General features: G+C 40.2%; 1 protein-coding gene across 2 annotated transcripts in view; it reads left to right on the forward strand.

Moving 5' to 3' along the window:
* The window catches only part of LOC145456953 (gonadotropin-releasing hormone receptor-like), a 126418-nt gene that overhangs the window by 91713 nt on the left and 19220 nt on the right, over positions 1–15485 (forward strand). For both annotated transcript variants that reach the window (XM_080335103.1, XM_080335102.1), the window contains one exon: positions 10169–10385. In XM_080335103.1, coding sequence (XP_080191229.1) covers positions 10169–10385 — 217 coding nt within the window. The remainder of the gene's footprint in view (positions 1–10168; positions 10386–15485) is intronic.

Here is a 15485-nt window from a genome sequence, read left to right on the forward strand (position 1 = left end):
GACATAAGGATTCCGTAATTTGTCGCAATATATGTATCAAGTACTTGTGTAGAACGACGGTCACTGCCGAAGGCAGTTGTTTGCAATAACAAATTTTAACGGTAATAGTCAATGTCATTTGCATATGAAAACGATTAACGGACGAGCTCTGTTCATTGTTTTGTGCGTTGATTGTCCGCATCCTATTGGGATGCAGTTGAAATGTCGCTTGGATTTGGTTGGCTTGATATAACATGAGTTATATTTGAAGTTATCGTCATCCAATTGTGTATGCTAGTGCTGGTGCTGGAAATCATTCTCCTCGTTGGAAAGGGTCCATTGCCGTAGTGATATATACAACTATATTACATCTACAATCATATTGCAGAAATTGATATAAAGCATAAAGCGCAGCTATTGATGCTTTCAACCCGGTGAAAAAATTGTGGTGTCATATGGTCAGGTCATTCGTCACCAAGTCATTTGTCTTCGGAAATTTTAGAGTTTTTTGATTTCTTCAACATGATGTTTCAACCATCGTATTGTATTTACGTAATGTTTTTTCGATGGGGATGATGTGAACTTTCTGTTCGCGTTGATGAGCCTCGCAAGGTTCTAAAATGTGGATATTTTTTTCAGTAATTTCGACTTCGTTCATCAAAGTTCTTCTGACTGCAACGTCCTATCACACTATGCATAACGGTAACAGTCAGAAAGGAACATGACCAGTGATCACAAAACTAAGATAAACCTAGTGTATTGTCGAGAATTTTAGTGGCCCAAGGGGTCCGTGGACTCCTGTTTAAGAGCCACTGGTTTAATAGCTATCGTATATACCGCGGTGATTTCCAAACTGTGTGCCGCCACAGATTCTCAGGTGTGCCGCAAGTGTTTCAAGAATTTTGCAAAGGAATTACTTAATATTGAAGATAAGACATGCAGACAAGCATATTCGAATTAAAAGCGGTCTAACTTCTTCGATAGCTGATGAATATCGCGATTTTTTTACCTATAAAAGGAAAGATTTTGACCTAAAAACAAAATTTTGACATTTTGTGAGCGTAAAAAACTAATTTTGACCAAATGTTGACCTTATGTATGTAAATTAAGTGTTCTCCCACATAATGTTAGAATTGTTCTACTTATCTTCATTTCTGGTTGGAACTGTCTGTCCTTACGAAGTAGTTTGGCCTGAAAAACTTAAAAAACTGACAAATTTTTACACGAAAATAACTTTTTTTTAACGAAACCTGGACTTATGAAGAATTCCAGTAGTTACATCACGCAATATGGTAGAAATAATTAAAATTTGTTGTAGTACAATGAAGGATACTGTAGTTGCGGGTACACTGCTGGTGACACAGCGTGTTGCTTTATTCTGACAATGTTGTGTACATCACAATTTTTCATCATGCGCTTCTTGATTTAAGAAGCAATGCCCAGGCAATCTTGCATCGGTTTCGATATTGCGGTACGTTCAACATAACACCATGTTAATCTTTTGTTTCATTTGACCGTTTATGATTCACAATGCGCAGATAATGGGCCGTCTACAACGGGAGGCCTATAAGGTAGGCTAAAACTGTAAAATGTCAAATGATAAGTTCACCGACAGTGTAAACATTCATGATATAAACGAAATGCAGGTGGCAAACTTTTTTTGACTTTGTAAACACTTTTGACAATTTTTTGACCTAACGCGGCAATTTCAACATGAAAAAATCGCCCTATACTGATAAATAAGCACGCTGGACCATGACGATGAAACCGATCATGGCATTGCCGATGTGTATAGGGTACTGTCACGTCACAATTGGGAATCTATGTATCAAAGAAATTCTTAGATTCGTTTCAAATCAAATCAAACAAGAAATTGTGCCCCAAATCATGAGGACATTGTCTTTACTTCAATAATACTTTTCAGGATATGCTGTAGTTTTGCAGTAAAGAAATGTAGGTGGGCGGTTCATTTGGAAGCCATAAATCATGCAATCGATTTGCAGAAGTAGAACAGCTCATGGATTAACAAAACGCCCCGCATTTTAAAACGTTGTTTTCACAAACAAATTGATGAGTTTTTTATGTCCCCTTCCAAATCCTATTACATGATGAATGCAATTAAAATTGTATTGTTATTGGCACCTTGTGGGTACGTGAACAGGTTTTTTTTCGTTTCGATTGAAATTTAAAGCTGCTACCGGAAAACGACGAAATACGGATATGCTTGTCAACTATTAAACCTCACTTCAATCGAATATATGTTCGTATAAACAATCCTAGCCAGCGCATTGAAACTAGAATATATTTTTAAGCATCTTTCTTGTAAGTGTGCCGCAAGGGTTTTATCATTTTTGTAGTGTGCCACAAGCCAAAAAAGTTCAGGAACCACTGGTATCCAGGAAGGTAAAATGGTTTCTTTGAATTAGCATTGTGACATATGTTCGTGTTCACATGAACTAGAACCTTGCTACTTACTATCCTATGAGTAACATGGTTCGATTAAAGTATGGATCGTAATTGTACTTCAAATGCGTTCTTCTCGTGTAACATCCACCCAAAATAAAATCACATGCTCCATCGCCAGTCATAATTTTGTTTCAGCTTGCAAATCTGTTTAGGGGCTGCAAAAATCCAGCTGTAATTGCTCTTGTTTAAATTAAAATGTCTGATAAATCAATCACAAAATGCTCTACTGGATTGCTTGCATAAAGAATTTAATCCCGGTAGTGAAAACCGCACGCGAATGAAATTTATAATAGCACTGTTTTTACTTCTCCGCGCCTTAGTTAAGCAGAATTAACGGCCTCTGTATTTGACCGGATTGCTTTGGCTAAATGTCGCACAAGTCGGCAAAGAGATTTCTCATTAAACTTTCATGCATCCATTAATAATTGAGAGAATGCGTGTGCAGACCGGAGTTCTGTGTCCGGTGATGAAATTCAATACCGGCTTTGGCGTCGCCTGTCAACCTCAAACCCGATCACATTCAGGGCGGACAGAATTACAAGACTAGTAATGTCTATCAATCAAATAACAAGTCCATCGTTATGAATTGCTTAATATATAATAGGCTTACCATATTTCGGAAATGAAAAAAGAGGACACTTTTTCAGAAATTTCAGACAAGCAAAACTGGAGAAGAATTCTCAAAAACAGGTAAATTTCACCCGCTTCATGATCGGATGACTAAAAAAAAAAAGGTCACCACTTCCGCTCAGAGCTCAAAATCACGTTTTTCACTCCACATTGCCAGGTGGATGACTAAAAAAAAAAAAAAAAAAAAAAAAAAGGTCTTTTTTTCGCTCAGTGGTGAAATCACCCCTTTTCCCTCCGAAATACCCGCCGGAGCTTCACTTCTGCGCTAATTTGCGGCATATCACTCGCGATTTCCTCTAAATATGACCTAAATTTTCAAAAATGAGGACAAAATCTCAAAAGAGAGGACAAAAGGGCGTCCTCCGAGGACACTTTCAAAAAAGTCAAAAAAGAGGACAAATCCTCTTAAAAGAGGACGTATGGTAAGCCTAATATATAATAACTAGGTCGATTTGTTTGACATGTCGAAATAAGTCAAAATATTGTTGCAACCTGTATTTCGTTGGTATCGTAGATGTTTGCACCGTCGATGAGCCATAGCCTGTAATATAGAGGGTATGGATGAACTTTATCATTTGACATTTTACAGCTTGTAGTCTACTTTATAGGCCTACCCTTGTAGACGGCCCATTATCTGCTCATTGTGAATCATAAACGGTCAGATGAAACAAATAGGTTGACATGTTGTTATGCTGAACGTACCGCAATATCCTAACTAATGCAAGACTGCGTGTGCGTGGGCATTGCTTCTTATATCAAGAAGCGCGTGATGAAAAATTGTGATGTAGATAACATTGTCAGAATGAAGCAACAAGATGTGTCACCAGCAGTGTACGCGCAACTTCAGTGTTGTCAGCCAACAACTGCTGCTGTTGAATGTTTTTACTCCATTCTTGACAAGTTACTTAGTAAAGACAGACATACGTACGCACTTTATGCCCGAGAATGTAGGAATGTATTTTTCGTTGTTGTACTACAACAAATTTTAATTATTTCTACCATAATGCGTGATGAAACTACTGGAATTCTTCAAAGTTCCAGATTTCATTAAAGTCAAGTTTTTGCATGTAAAAATTTGTCAGTTTTGAAGTCAAAAAAGTTTTTTCAGGCCAAACTTCTTCGTAAGGACAGATAGTTCCAACGAGAAATGAAGATAAATAGTACAATTCTATCATGGTGTGGGAAAACACCTAATTTACATACATGAGGTCAAAAGTCAAGTTTTGTTAGGGCTATTTTTTACCAATAATGTAAAAATTTTGATTTTTCAAGTCAAAATCTTCCGTTTTTAGGAAGAAAAATAGCCCTAACAATAACTTATGTAGAATTCTAGTTGTGATGTCATTGGTACTGTCATTGCGATATCCATACAGTTTAGGAACCCGACATTGATCAATATTACGCCATGATCCAATGATTAGAATCCCTTCAGACTTTAGTACGGTACTTTTTCATGCTTATAAATGATTACCATTTGTACTATTATCATATCTCCATAAGCAAATCCCCAGTGATTGAGTTACCCATGCGTAATTCAATCGATTTTGCAAAAAGTACGCTATGCGTCTTTCATATAATAGAATAGACCAAAAACATGATGAGTATATTGCAGGACAGATAATACAATACGACTTTCTGTCTCACTTGCGCTTGAAGGCTATTAACAGCCACTTTTGATTGTATTCGACATGTTATGTATACTCGCTTACAATCTATGTCATGTGTCGGCAACCCCCGGCACGCTTGCCATTTGTGTCACGCGAGATTATTTTTCATGGCACGTCATATGATTTGACGCACCCGACATATTATAACCATATTTTTACAAAATTTAAACAGACGTTTTTAAAATGTATACAAAGCTCGCAGGCGACCCAAAATCATTTCGCAAATCAACCGCTAACCCTTCGCGACAATACTTTATGAATCACTGGAGTAACTGGTGCCGTTGCCAGCTGCAGGTAAGCGGTTGGTGGGATTCCTTGCTTGAAATGCTAAATGTGACAAAATTAAAAATGTTTGGCACGCCAGTTCGTAATATTTCGACATTTTGGCACACTGCATACTAAAGGTTGCCGACCCCATTTCATATGTATATTGTATATGCGAAGCATAGTTCGGTAACCTAAGTTCGTTGTTTTTATGATCCTTCGGGTTGGCTACAATCCTCTGCCATCGGCTGTCTAATCCCAGGTCAAGTGTTAGGTTACAAAATAAAGGCTACTTTGCGCACCATGTGTTTGCCGCCTGCTACCCAAGCTATGATAATAATCCCATAATATCAAGTTTCATCATGCGTTATTTAGAGGATATAATACTGTTCAATCCTGGTACACAGGGCCGTACCAGCACTTCGTCAGCCCCCCCCCAAAACGTTGGTCTTGGGCCCCCCATAGGGTGATAAACCGGACTTCTGTCAGACCCCCCTCAGCTTATACGTTGTTTACCGCTACTTATCATATATATTTGGATTATGTTTCATTAGTTAGCTTCGCTGGACTAATCGCGCGAAGCGCGAAAATTTTTTATAATTCATGATTGAATCGGTCAATATGATCGAGAATTGCTTATATATTGCTATCAATTTTTATTCTTTCTCTGCTCACGTAATCAGATTTACTGGTAGAGCGGAGTGAGGTGAGTGAAAAGTTAGGACCACTCAACAATAATTAGATATCTTCGGGCGAAAAGCTAGGGTCTTGGGCTCCGATAGGGTGATAAACCGACGCTCCCCCCATCACGTTGTTCGCTTTTACCGCGAAATTAGTTGTACTATTTAGTGAGCACGCGCCAAGCGAGAAAATTGTCAATAATTCATAATAAAATCGGTCAATAAGATCGGGAATTGCATATATATTGCTAGCAATTTCTTGTCCTCTCTGCTCGCGTTATCAGATTTACCGGTAGAGCTGAGTAAGGTCTCTTGGAAACTGTAGGGCCCGTAAATAATAGGCTAATTAAACATCTTCATGCGGACGGACCCGTTGGTATGAATTCGTTACATGATGTTATTTCGTGACCTCCGCTATATCAAAGAAATACATAATAGCATAAATGTACTAAACTAAAAGACGCACACGATTTCAAATTGGTATTTCTTCACTGGCGTATAATATTTCCCTGCGGGATGGTATTTATCTTGTGAGGTTCAGATTGCTAAGACAGGAACATTCGGCGTCTGTCATTTAGGCGCCCATGGACAAATAAACCTATACGTATCAGCATAAGCGCAGTTCTTTTCGGCCAAGGTTTTCTCGCTGCCGATCATTCTGGCACATTTCTTGGAGTCGCATGTTACATGGCCTAAAACTTTATCGCCTATCTTGGTGCGTCGTGGCGCGGTAATGGCCAACGCCGATATGCCAATTTCTATAAATCTTGCGTATTTTTTCTTGATTGAAGAGTACCCAATAATCAAAATATTTGACAACTTGATATCGCGCGGAGCGCGAAAAAAATTTGAAAAAGCTGCCTAAATTTTCAAAAAACACTTTGTAATTTATGCTAATTCACGAAATAATTTTGGTCCCCCTTCGAGCTCGCCCCCCTAATTGGGGGGTTTGGGGTGCGGCAGTTACGGTCCTGCTGGTACATTAGGGTTACCATACGTCCGCTTTTAAGAGGATTTGTCCTCTTTTTTGACTTCTTTGAATGTGTCCTCGTAGGACGCCCTTTTATCCTCTTTTTTGAGATTTTATCCTGTTTTTTGAGAATTTTGGTCATATTTACAGCAAAATTCGACTGAGATGCCGTAAATTAGCACCGAAGTGACGGTCCGGCGGGTACTTCGGGAGCCGAGTGGAAAGTTGACTTTTTTTTTAGTTGACCGACCACGAAGTGGTAAATATTTACCATTTTTTTAGAATTCTACTCCGGTTTCGCAAGTCTGAAATTCTTTTTAGATTTCCAAAATATGGTAACCCTATGGTACATAATATATGATTATTGCATGACGTGGTTAAATCGCTGCATTGATAAAAGTACTGCATGAATTGTTTCCTGGTTCCACCTGTATTTTTGGTTTGCAGCTGTTTGTACAACGTATACGTGAATGAGCAGCGTAATGCTCATTAATCACCTCGGTTTAGAAAATGCTCAAAATAATCTGTAAACACCAGAGATAAAAGCACTCAGATATGACGCGGCATATATGAAACTTTTTACCACAATGTCGTTTTTGCTTCCCATACCGTACAATTTACGTGTGATTTTAATTGAGCACTTGGCTGATTCCATTTCGAGTCGAGTACCATGGTTATAACATCATACTTGGGAAAATATCAGATAGCCCAGTGGTTCCCAACGTGGGCGATTTGGCGATCTAGGGGGGCGAAAATGACGAAGGGGGCGATAGGGGGGCGAAAATGGACAAAGGGGGCGACGGGGGGCGAAAATAGCGAAGGGGGCGATAGGGGGGCGATGACGCGTCAAAACGGCTGACCTTTTTTTTTTTTTTTTTTAGTCATCCACCTAGCAATTCGGAGAGAAAAAACGTTATTTTCAGCTCTGAGCGGAGAAAGATGACCTTTTTTTTTTAGTCAACCCGCCGGTGATTACAGTCTGAATGCCCAATTATCGGTGCACAAAATTTGGGGGGCGATGATCGGTGTTGACCTTGAAAAGGGGGCGGTGGGTCGAAAAAGGTTGGGAACCACTGAGATAGCCCATTCCCGAGCCATTATCATAATTACGACAACATCCGTCAATTGTAAACCTCTGGTGTCGAGTAATTGATAAGGGTTCAAATATCGGAGCGCTTTTTATCTCTGTATATGCAACAGTTCGCAGTCCATGCCCAGCTGCAGATTTTTATACACGTCGAATGAAAGTCATTCAATTACACCACGAAACAATCGTAATTCATGTCAGAAGCCGAATTTATTACAACTCGACTTTGGACAGCAAGCGGATAGGAAGTAGGAAGTAGCCCGCCCCGTTACTATCCCTGATTGCATACAAATATCCCGAAATCAATATTTACCGCTCTTGGAGTCAACCACACATTAAATAAGCCCCGGTAATTCATGGATATCCCGCGTACAGGCTGGAGCCAGTGTTGGACAACTTGTAAACTTTCAGGTTTTCCAGATTAGATTAGAATTAGAATTACAGCGGCACAGTTTTCTACAAATTGTATTAGAGTTAGTATTGTAGGTTTTCGATACACGATTCTCCCAATTAGATTGGAACTCGCAAATGAAACACAGCAAAACTCAAGCTCAGTTCTTATCAATTCTGAGCCCATTCTCATTAGCACGTGGGTGGCAAATATCCGTACATCGAGCCGGGCCCGTTTCGCAGTCGCAGTTCTCCTGTAACATTTCCAGGAAAACCAGGCATTTGGTTGGAGTTAAAATTAGAACAAATTATGATATAATTAGCTTACCGGCATATCGCTCTAACTCAGGGGTGTCAAACATACGGCCCGCGGGCCGCATCCGTCCCGCCAGACGATTTCATCCGGCTCGCGAAGCAATTCTGAGCAGATTGAAAGATTCTTATATTTTCCAACACATTTGTATCAAATGTTGAGATATTTTGCAGGAAATACTTCCATGTTCATAAGCCCCATTATAACCACCCGACTAGGGTTCTGTGGTTTCACTCTTTACCACTGGTAACAAGTTGGTGAAACCGACAGGCAATTTCAAGAAGGCAAAAAGTACACACCAAGTTGAGAGTTTTATACAAATATGGAACAAAAAGTAGTTATTCACAGAAGCGAAACTGCCAATGCGGAACCGTTATATGCAGTTTACATGGGAAATAGCCTATAATAGTTGCACAAATATATAATTGAAATATCTATGGTCGCACTGCTGTGTCACTGTGTCGACCTAATAGATCCCCAGACACGAGAGAAACCGGAATCGCAGAATAAACCAAATTCCAACGTCCGCGTTTCCAATTAAATGTCTTGTATTCTTTACAACCGCATATGCAGGGCTAACGCCGGATTAGGACTAAATCACAGGGAGCATAGAATATGCCAACTTACATCGTCGTTAACGCCACTGTTATAGCGGTTCTTATCTGTATTCATTATTCAACCATGGACATTGGACAATCATCGTATTTTTGCAAATTCAATTGTTCGCAAATAAAGGTGTTGCAACTTGCTACTTTTAAAACCCTATGATCAGTGTATTATGTATGTATACATAGGCGCCGAACCTGGGTATGCAAGGCATGCCAGGCATACCTAGACATTTTTTTAGGTATGCGGCATGCCTAGAATTCGGTTTGGCATGAATCGGCATAAACCCCGATTGTTTTATTTAGAACGAATCGCAATGTATTTCCGTTTACTACATTACTTGCTACCGCTATGTGAGCGAGGTAACCCGTTGCGCGCGGCCAATTAGCTACAAGCGCGTTGCCAATTAACGAGATTTGTCTGTGCCCAATGTAACGCGACGCGATCTCCCGCTGAGATGATCGCGAAATTGTGTCATTGATTGAAACAATCGGGTAACCGCAACACAATGGCCATAACAATGACCCGTTGCGACTCTCCGATTATTCGAACAATGCCGTTATTTCAGAGTTGGATGGGGGATTGTAGGTGGATCAGTGCCTGATCATTATTTTAATTTATATTTTCGGAATCGGTGCAACAGTAGCTTTCGATCAAGACCAGATTCAATAATTTCTGCGCTCGGGAAGATAGCTTTTGGATTGCCAGAAATCCTACAGTCGCTTACGCAAAACAACTCTCCACTCCAGCCTCGGCGAAGCGGAACGAAGCTGCAAAATCGGTCGTTGCCGTTCCATGTTTAATTTCTATAGTATTGACACTGTCAGGCCTATAAATGCGCGTTTATGTTTCCTGTTGAGTCTAGCTGACTTCATTGCACATTCATACCATATTTACGACCCGGAGATGTTTATACATGAGCGGTGTTTCTTATACTCACTGTTCGGCCATATTGATTTTATGTTTTACGGGCATCGGATGTGTGTATTGTCTGAGGCAGACATCGATTAATTCTCCACATTCATGTTGACGGTGTTGTGCCGAGCCTGCTGAGGAGTCGCAGAAGTTTCGATGCGAAAAATAGTAAAACTATGAACCTATCGTTCTTGGTTACAGAACTTTACCGAAGCAGAAGAGCTCAATTTCAACAAACAGCGACTGATACGGGTGGTCATCACGTGGATCATCTTCGTCATATCAGCCGCCGGAAACTCGTTCGTATTGGCAAGCGTCACGATCCGGCGACCGAACCGTTCCCACACCCATTCGCAGATCATGATGACACATCTGACCGTGGCCAATCTGGGTTTCACGCTTTTCTTTCTTCCGATGGGTGAGATTATTTTCTGGATGCTCGCAGATGAAGTGATGTGACGTGATGCGTTTCCGCACTGCGGACGAAAATCGCGTATTTCGCCGATTTCCGCCATTGCGCGACATGCAAATACGGTAAACTGGCCTTTCTGGTACCAAATTCTGCTTTAACAGACATTCCGGTATGGGTGCAGACGAGCCAAATAACCCTGTCATTGTGGATATATGTTCCAGAGTGAGTTCTATATTTGTTTACAATCTCATGTGGGCTCAGGGACAAAAAGGTGATGCATGTAAGCGGAATCCACCACACCTCTGGGATATTCTCCAATACAATTGGTGTATTTGTCTCGTTTTCACTAATTGAAATGGCTGCGAATGCAAAATTTGATACCATAAAATGCCGATGGCCTGATTTCTATCGTAAGCTTCAGTACAGACACCAGGTGAATATGTGCATGCGCAGTGGCATACGCGGGGAAGGGTCGAAATCGAAACCCCGACCTTCTGAAGTGTCAATTCTATCTTCAATATTTAGAAGCTCATTTTTAAGTAATTGGTATCACGCTGTTGAATTCCAACCAAACAATACGATGGCTCTTTCTGAACTGGTTTCCTAATGGGAACAGCAGAAGTGTAAAATATTTTCAATAAATATTCACATTAATGTTTTATTTCTTATACCACTCATTTGGTTCATAGTTCATGTTGTGCACCAGTAATCTATGCAATGCATTAGTTGTTTGGTTAGATGTATATTGTGGTTGATTTTTGTTTCTGTGGCTCAACGAAATTTTGGGGTTCCGCGAAGGCTTGCAGAATAACGCAAGTGTTCCGCTGAATAGTAAAGATTAGAAACCATTAATTTACAGTGTTTAAGTTTACCCACGCTCACCAAGGACTAAATTCAGTCTCCTGTTCATAGTTTACTTTTTATCAATTTCATGTTTTCAAATCCCTTAAAAAATTACAGCACGTAGATAGATCGACCAGGCGATAATATAGTATACAGTTCATCGCATATTCACGTATTGAGAGCTCGAACCGTAGTTTGAGGAACGTGCGCCGCAGTATGCAATTGCAAGATCCATCGCCACGGGACCGCCGGCTTCGCGTTTAAACTCGAGCAGAAGATGGTATCGAGTTGGAGTTCAAACACGCCGGTGTTCGGGTGCATATAATAGCACCTTTCTGTTTATAGTTCTGTTTCACAGTTACTGTTAGTGTTAGTATTATGTCGGCGACTTCTTCAGGAGAAACCAGAAACATCCTCTATGTGTTAAATTGACGGTATCGATTTTTGGGCATTCTCCCGACATTTAGCGCGTTACAATAATTGAAGACCATACCGAAACCGGCTGAATCTTGAAGAGCAGATTTTGTGGAATATTTGTCACGCAAGGGGGGATTGACAGCAGAAAATCAATTTCCCGACGAAATTGATTATTGGTTTGGCGCATTACTATAGGGTTCTCGGTGTTAAAACAGATTTCGCGTATGGGTGAGACGGCGGGACCGCGCGGCGTTGGCTCCATATCCTTTTATCGATTGACGAGAATCCAGGTCTTGCAAATCCTCCGAGCGACAGAGTTTACCGTAAATTTGAAGCGCATGCCTGTTATTTTAAAAGGTTTTTGCGGTAATCTTTGACGAGCGTGGTATACAATGGAGTCAACGCGTATACACCGAATGCTGTGTCTGCGAAAACACGGGTATATTGATCGCGATTGCTCTGCTGCAATGCGCTCGATGCGCAATTTCAAGTTTACGTTGTTCACGGGGTTTTTCATGTAACTATTCGCGTTCCCAAAGTCCCAATGACATTGAATCAGGAATCCGGAAGATCATTTTGTATAGAGATAGACCATTCCCAACATTAAGTGGCGATTTGGGAACTGATAAATGGCAACAAATGCGGTTATCAAATCCCATTGCGCAAGCTGCGGCCCGCGAAGAAGTTCCAACTTTGAATTTTGTTAGACCTGTGAAATGGGTTTGTAATTTACCCGACACGATTGAGCTACGCTTGAGCGAGCTAATAGAAAGGATGCAAATATTAACACATGTATATACGTTGATTGTGAGCAGGAGCATGGATAATTGGATATGTTTGACAAGATGTAATCAATAATTTAAGAATCTTTTTTTAACTTGAAAATCGATTTATCATCAAGTAATATAATTGTTATGTGTAGTCCAACATCGTATTTATTGCTAAGTCTCGACGCACCGTTATATCAATTCTTACTGAGATGATTGTCTCGGCAACTTCTACAGAAAGCGTTTGTGCGACCCGTTGTATCAATGCTATCTGTAAACCTGGCGCACTATTAAGAAATGTCGCACAATTGCACACCACTTTACTAAAGGCTAGATTCGTTTTAACTTTCATTCGCAACCGTCAGTATTGCAATGAAATCCCATTTTATCGTGTCCTGGTGAGGGACATGACACGTCTGAAACACGAAGAAACTACTTCTCCATGGGTTCATCTCGATACTGGTTAATTCGCATCATTTTGAAATGACGTATATGCCGATATGTCGTGACATCGGGAACGGGTTAAATCGAAATTGATTTCGAAACCGTCGTCTCGTCGTCTCACCACCTTAAGATTTGATTTGCGACCTAACATTTTCCAAGCAATTGAGAAATCGAGCATATTGTGGCTATCGATAATAATCGATGTAGCCTCCACTCTGAAATCGAGTTTACCAGCGTACAATCTCACAAGCAAATTCCGAATTGGATTCTAGTGTTCTGAAGTGTGGTCGCAAATACCTTTTCCCATGTGTATATTTCCGGTCATACAAACCTTACATTCTGTCTGTCTGGGCTGCAGCCTTTGCTTTATCAAATACGATGATTCCGAAGCAGCCAGAGCCTATCGATTTTTTGCGTATTCACATCAACAATGATGACGCCTCGTTAACGCGGGGCGATCGATAAAGCACGCTCTTCGGGGCCTTGTTTTCACAGCAGCCCGCACTTTTCCGGGAATAATGGAATAACAATGTCGTGTTTGCCAGTTTTTGTCGTGTTGAAAACGGTAATTATAATATTACAGTGCGGGGTTATCTGCGGTCGAAGCTTCGCGCTGATGCTGATATTGGAGTTAGTGAGAGAGAGAGAGAGAGAATTATTTTATTCGTCAACCATGAAATATAGTAAAGGCAATGTCCACAAACAATTCACGTCCAATAGTATACATTTTTTCCTACTATATTTTACATGGTATAGACTGGGAGACCCGATATGACCGAAGTCTTCTAGGCCGGAGTCACCCAAGCATATTGGCAGTATTAATAACATTATGAATCAATTTCTTCTCTCAGTCGAGTAGCACCGCAAAGAGTAACGAAATAAACAAAAGTAAATAAAAGACAGCAACACTAGTGAAGGATGGTTATCATAGTTAACAGTGTGATGAGACAATTTGACCCATGTACACAGTGATAATATTATTGTAACATATAAAATGAAACAAAACAACAAACAACATCATTGTGGTCATGAGATATGTCTTCTTAGTACTTGGATAATATAAATTTGCAATAGCGAGCTTTAAACGTATGATAAGGAAGAGTACGGTAGATAGTTGGTACGTTGTTCCAAAATTTCACACCTATATGAGATAGGGAATTTCTTGACAGTCTTGATGAATTCAATTTAACAAATAGGGACTGATTTTGTGAGAATCTTGTGTTATAATGGTGAATTGAATTGGGGCATTGAAAAAAGCTGTCAAAATAGTCAGGTAATGTTCTTTCATTATATTGTTTCATGATTTTTACAATTTCAAATTCATACAAATCCGAGACCTTGAGAATGCCCAATTTTCTAAATTCAGGACTGACACTACTACGTGTGAAGATATACACGCCTCGCACAGGCTGCAGATGTTCAACTATGTTATACATTTCCATGCCTATTAGATCCACCACTACAAGACCAATTTCTTGTGACGTCATCTTTTCGCTCAGAGCTAAATTCACCGTTTTTCACTCCGAAATACCCGCCGGAGCGTCACTTCTGTGCTAATTTACGGCATATCACTCCTCTAAATCTGACCTAAATTTTCAAAAAAGAGGACAAAATCTCAAAAAAGAGGACAAAAAGGCGTCCTCCGAGGACACTTTCAAAAAAGTCAAAAAAAGACAAATCCTCTTAAAAGAGGACGTATGGTAACCCTAAGTAATACTAAGAGATTTTCATTTCCGGCAGAGTTAAACTCGGGCAAATTTATTAACGAGTGGCTCGTAACGAAGTACTTCAACTTTTCAGTTACTTTTGTTTTTATTTGATACTAATATTTTGTGGGGGTAGCAATCACATTAATAACGTCTGCATTAATTATCTTATCGACCAGACTTCAGCAATATGCTAGTCGTGGTAGGACCATAAATGTTTTGCGATGTTCGGGGCGTAATATTGACGATTTACATACCCAAGAAGAGGCGGTAAACATGTTGCTGTTCCTCTCCCCAAATTTGGATTCCGTGAGCGATGACTTTTATGCACAGTACAAAATGGCTGCAGCACAAGTTGCTGATTCAATCAGTAATAGCTCAATCCATCACTGGCTGACAGTTGACAACATCTCGCGGAGGATAACCACAACGTCAATCCACATTACCGGATTAAACGGTAATAGGGCGGCGTGCCGTTAAAAAATCTCTTGAAATCCCTTTGCCATCGACCTATCACCATCCCCTAACGACGTGGCTCTTCTTTATAGTCGGCTGTTCAGGTCGGCACATGTTGCTAATCTCTAATTAGCAATCTTAAATCTGCTGTTACTATACCCGCAGTAGGCTGCGATCGATCGTCAGCTAACTGCTTCGTTGAACCCCCGCCATAACTCTTCACAATTTTTCATCGGAAACATGCCACTGTGGCTACATAATGTTTCCATGGGTGTTCACTAACGATGTACTTCTACATTTTCGGAGTACTTAAGTACGTTTTGCCCACTTTCACTACTTACTCAAGAGTTTATGTTTTGGCCACTTGCAGTTATACTCAAGTTCAACATTACATCTTCTTTAGGCAAAGTAAAAGTGAGCAGTTTTCAGGAGAAACTACATACGTTTTACAAGTGGGATTTTGCCGAGTGAAA

Source organism: Botryllus schlosseri, chromosome 15 (assembly GCF_051294905.1).
Source record: "Botryllus schlosseri isolate E-star chromosome 15, Bs_hap1, whole genome shotgun sequence".
NCBI classification, from domain to species: Eukaryota; Metazoa; Chordata; class Ascidiacea; order Stolidobranchia; family Styelidae; genus Botryllus; species Botryllus schlosseri.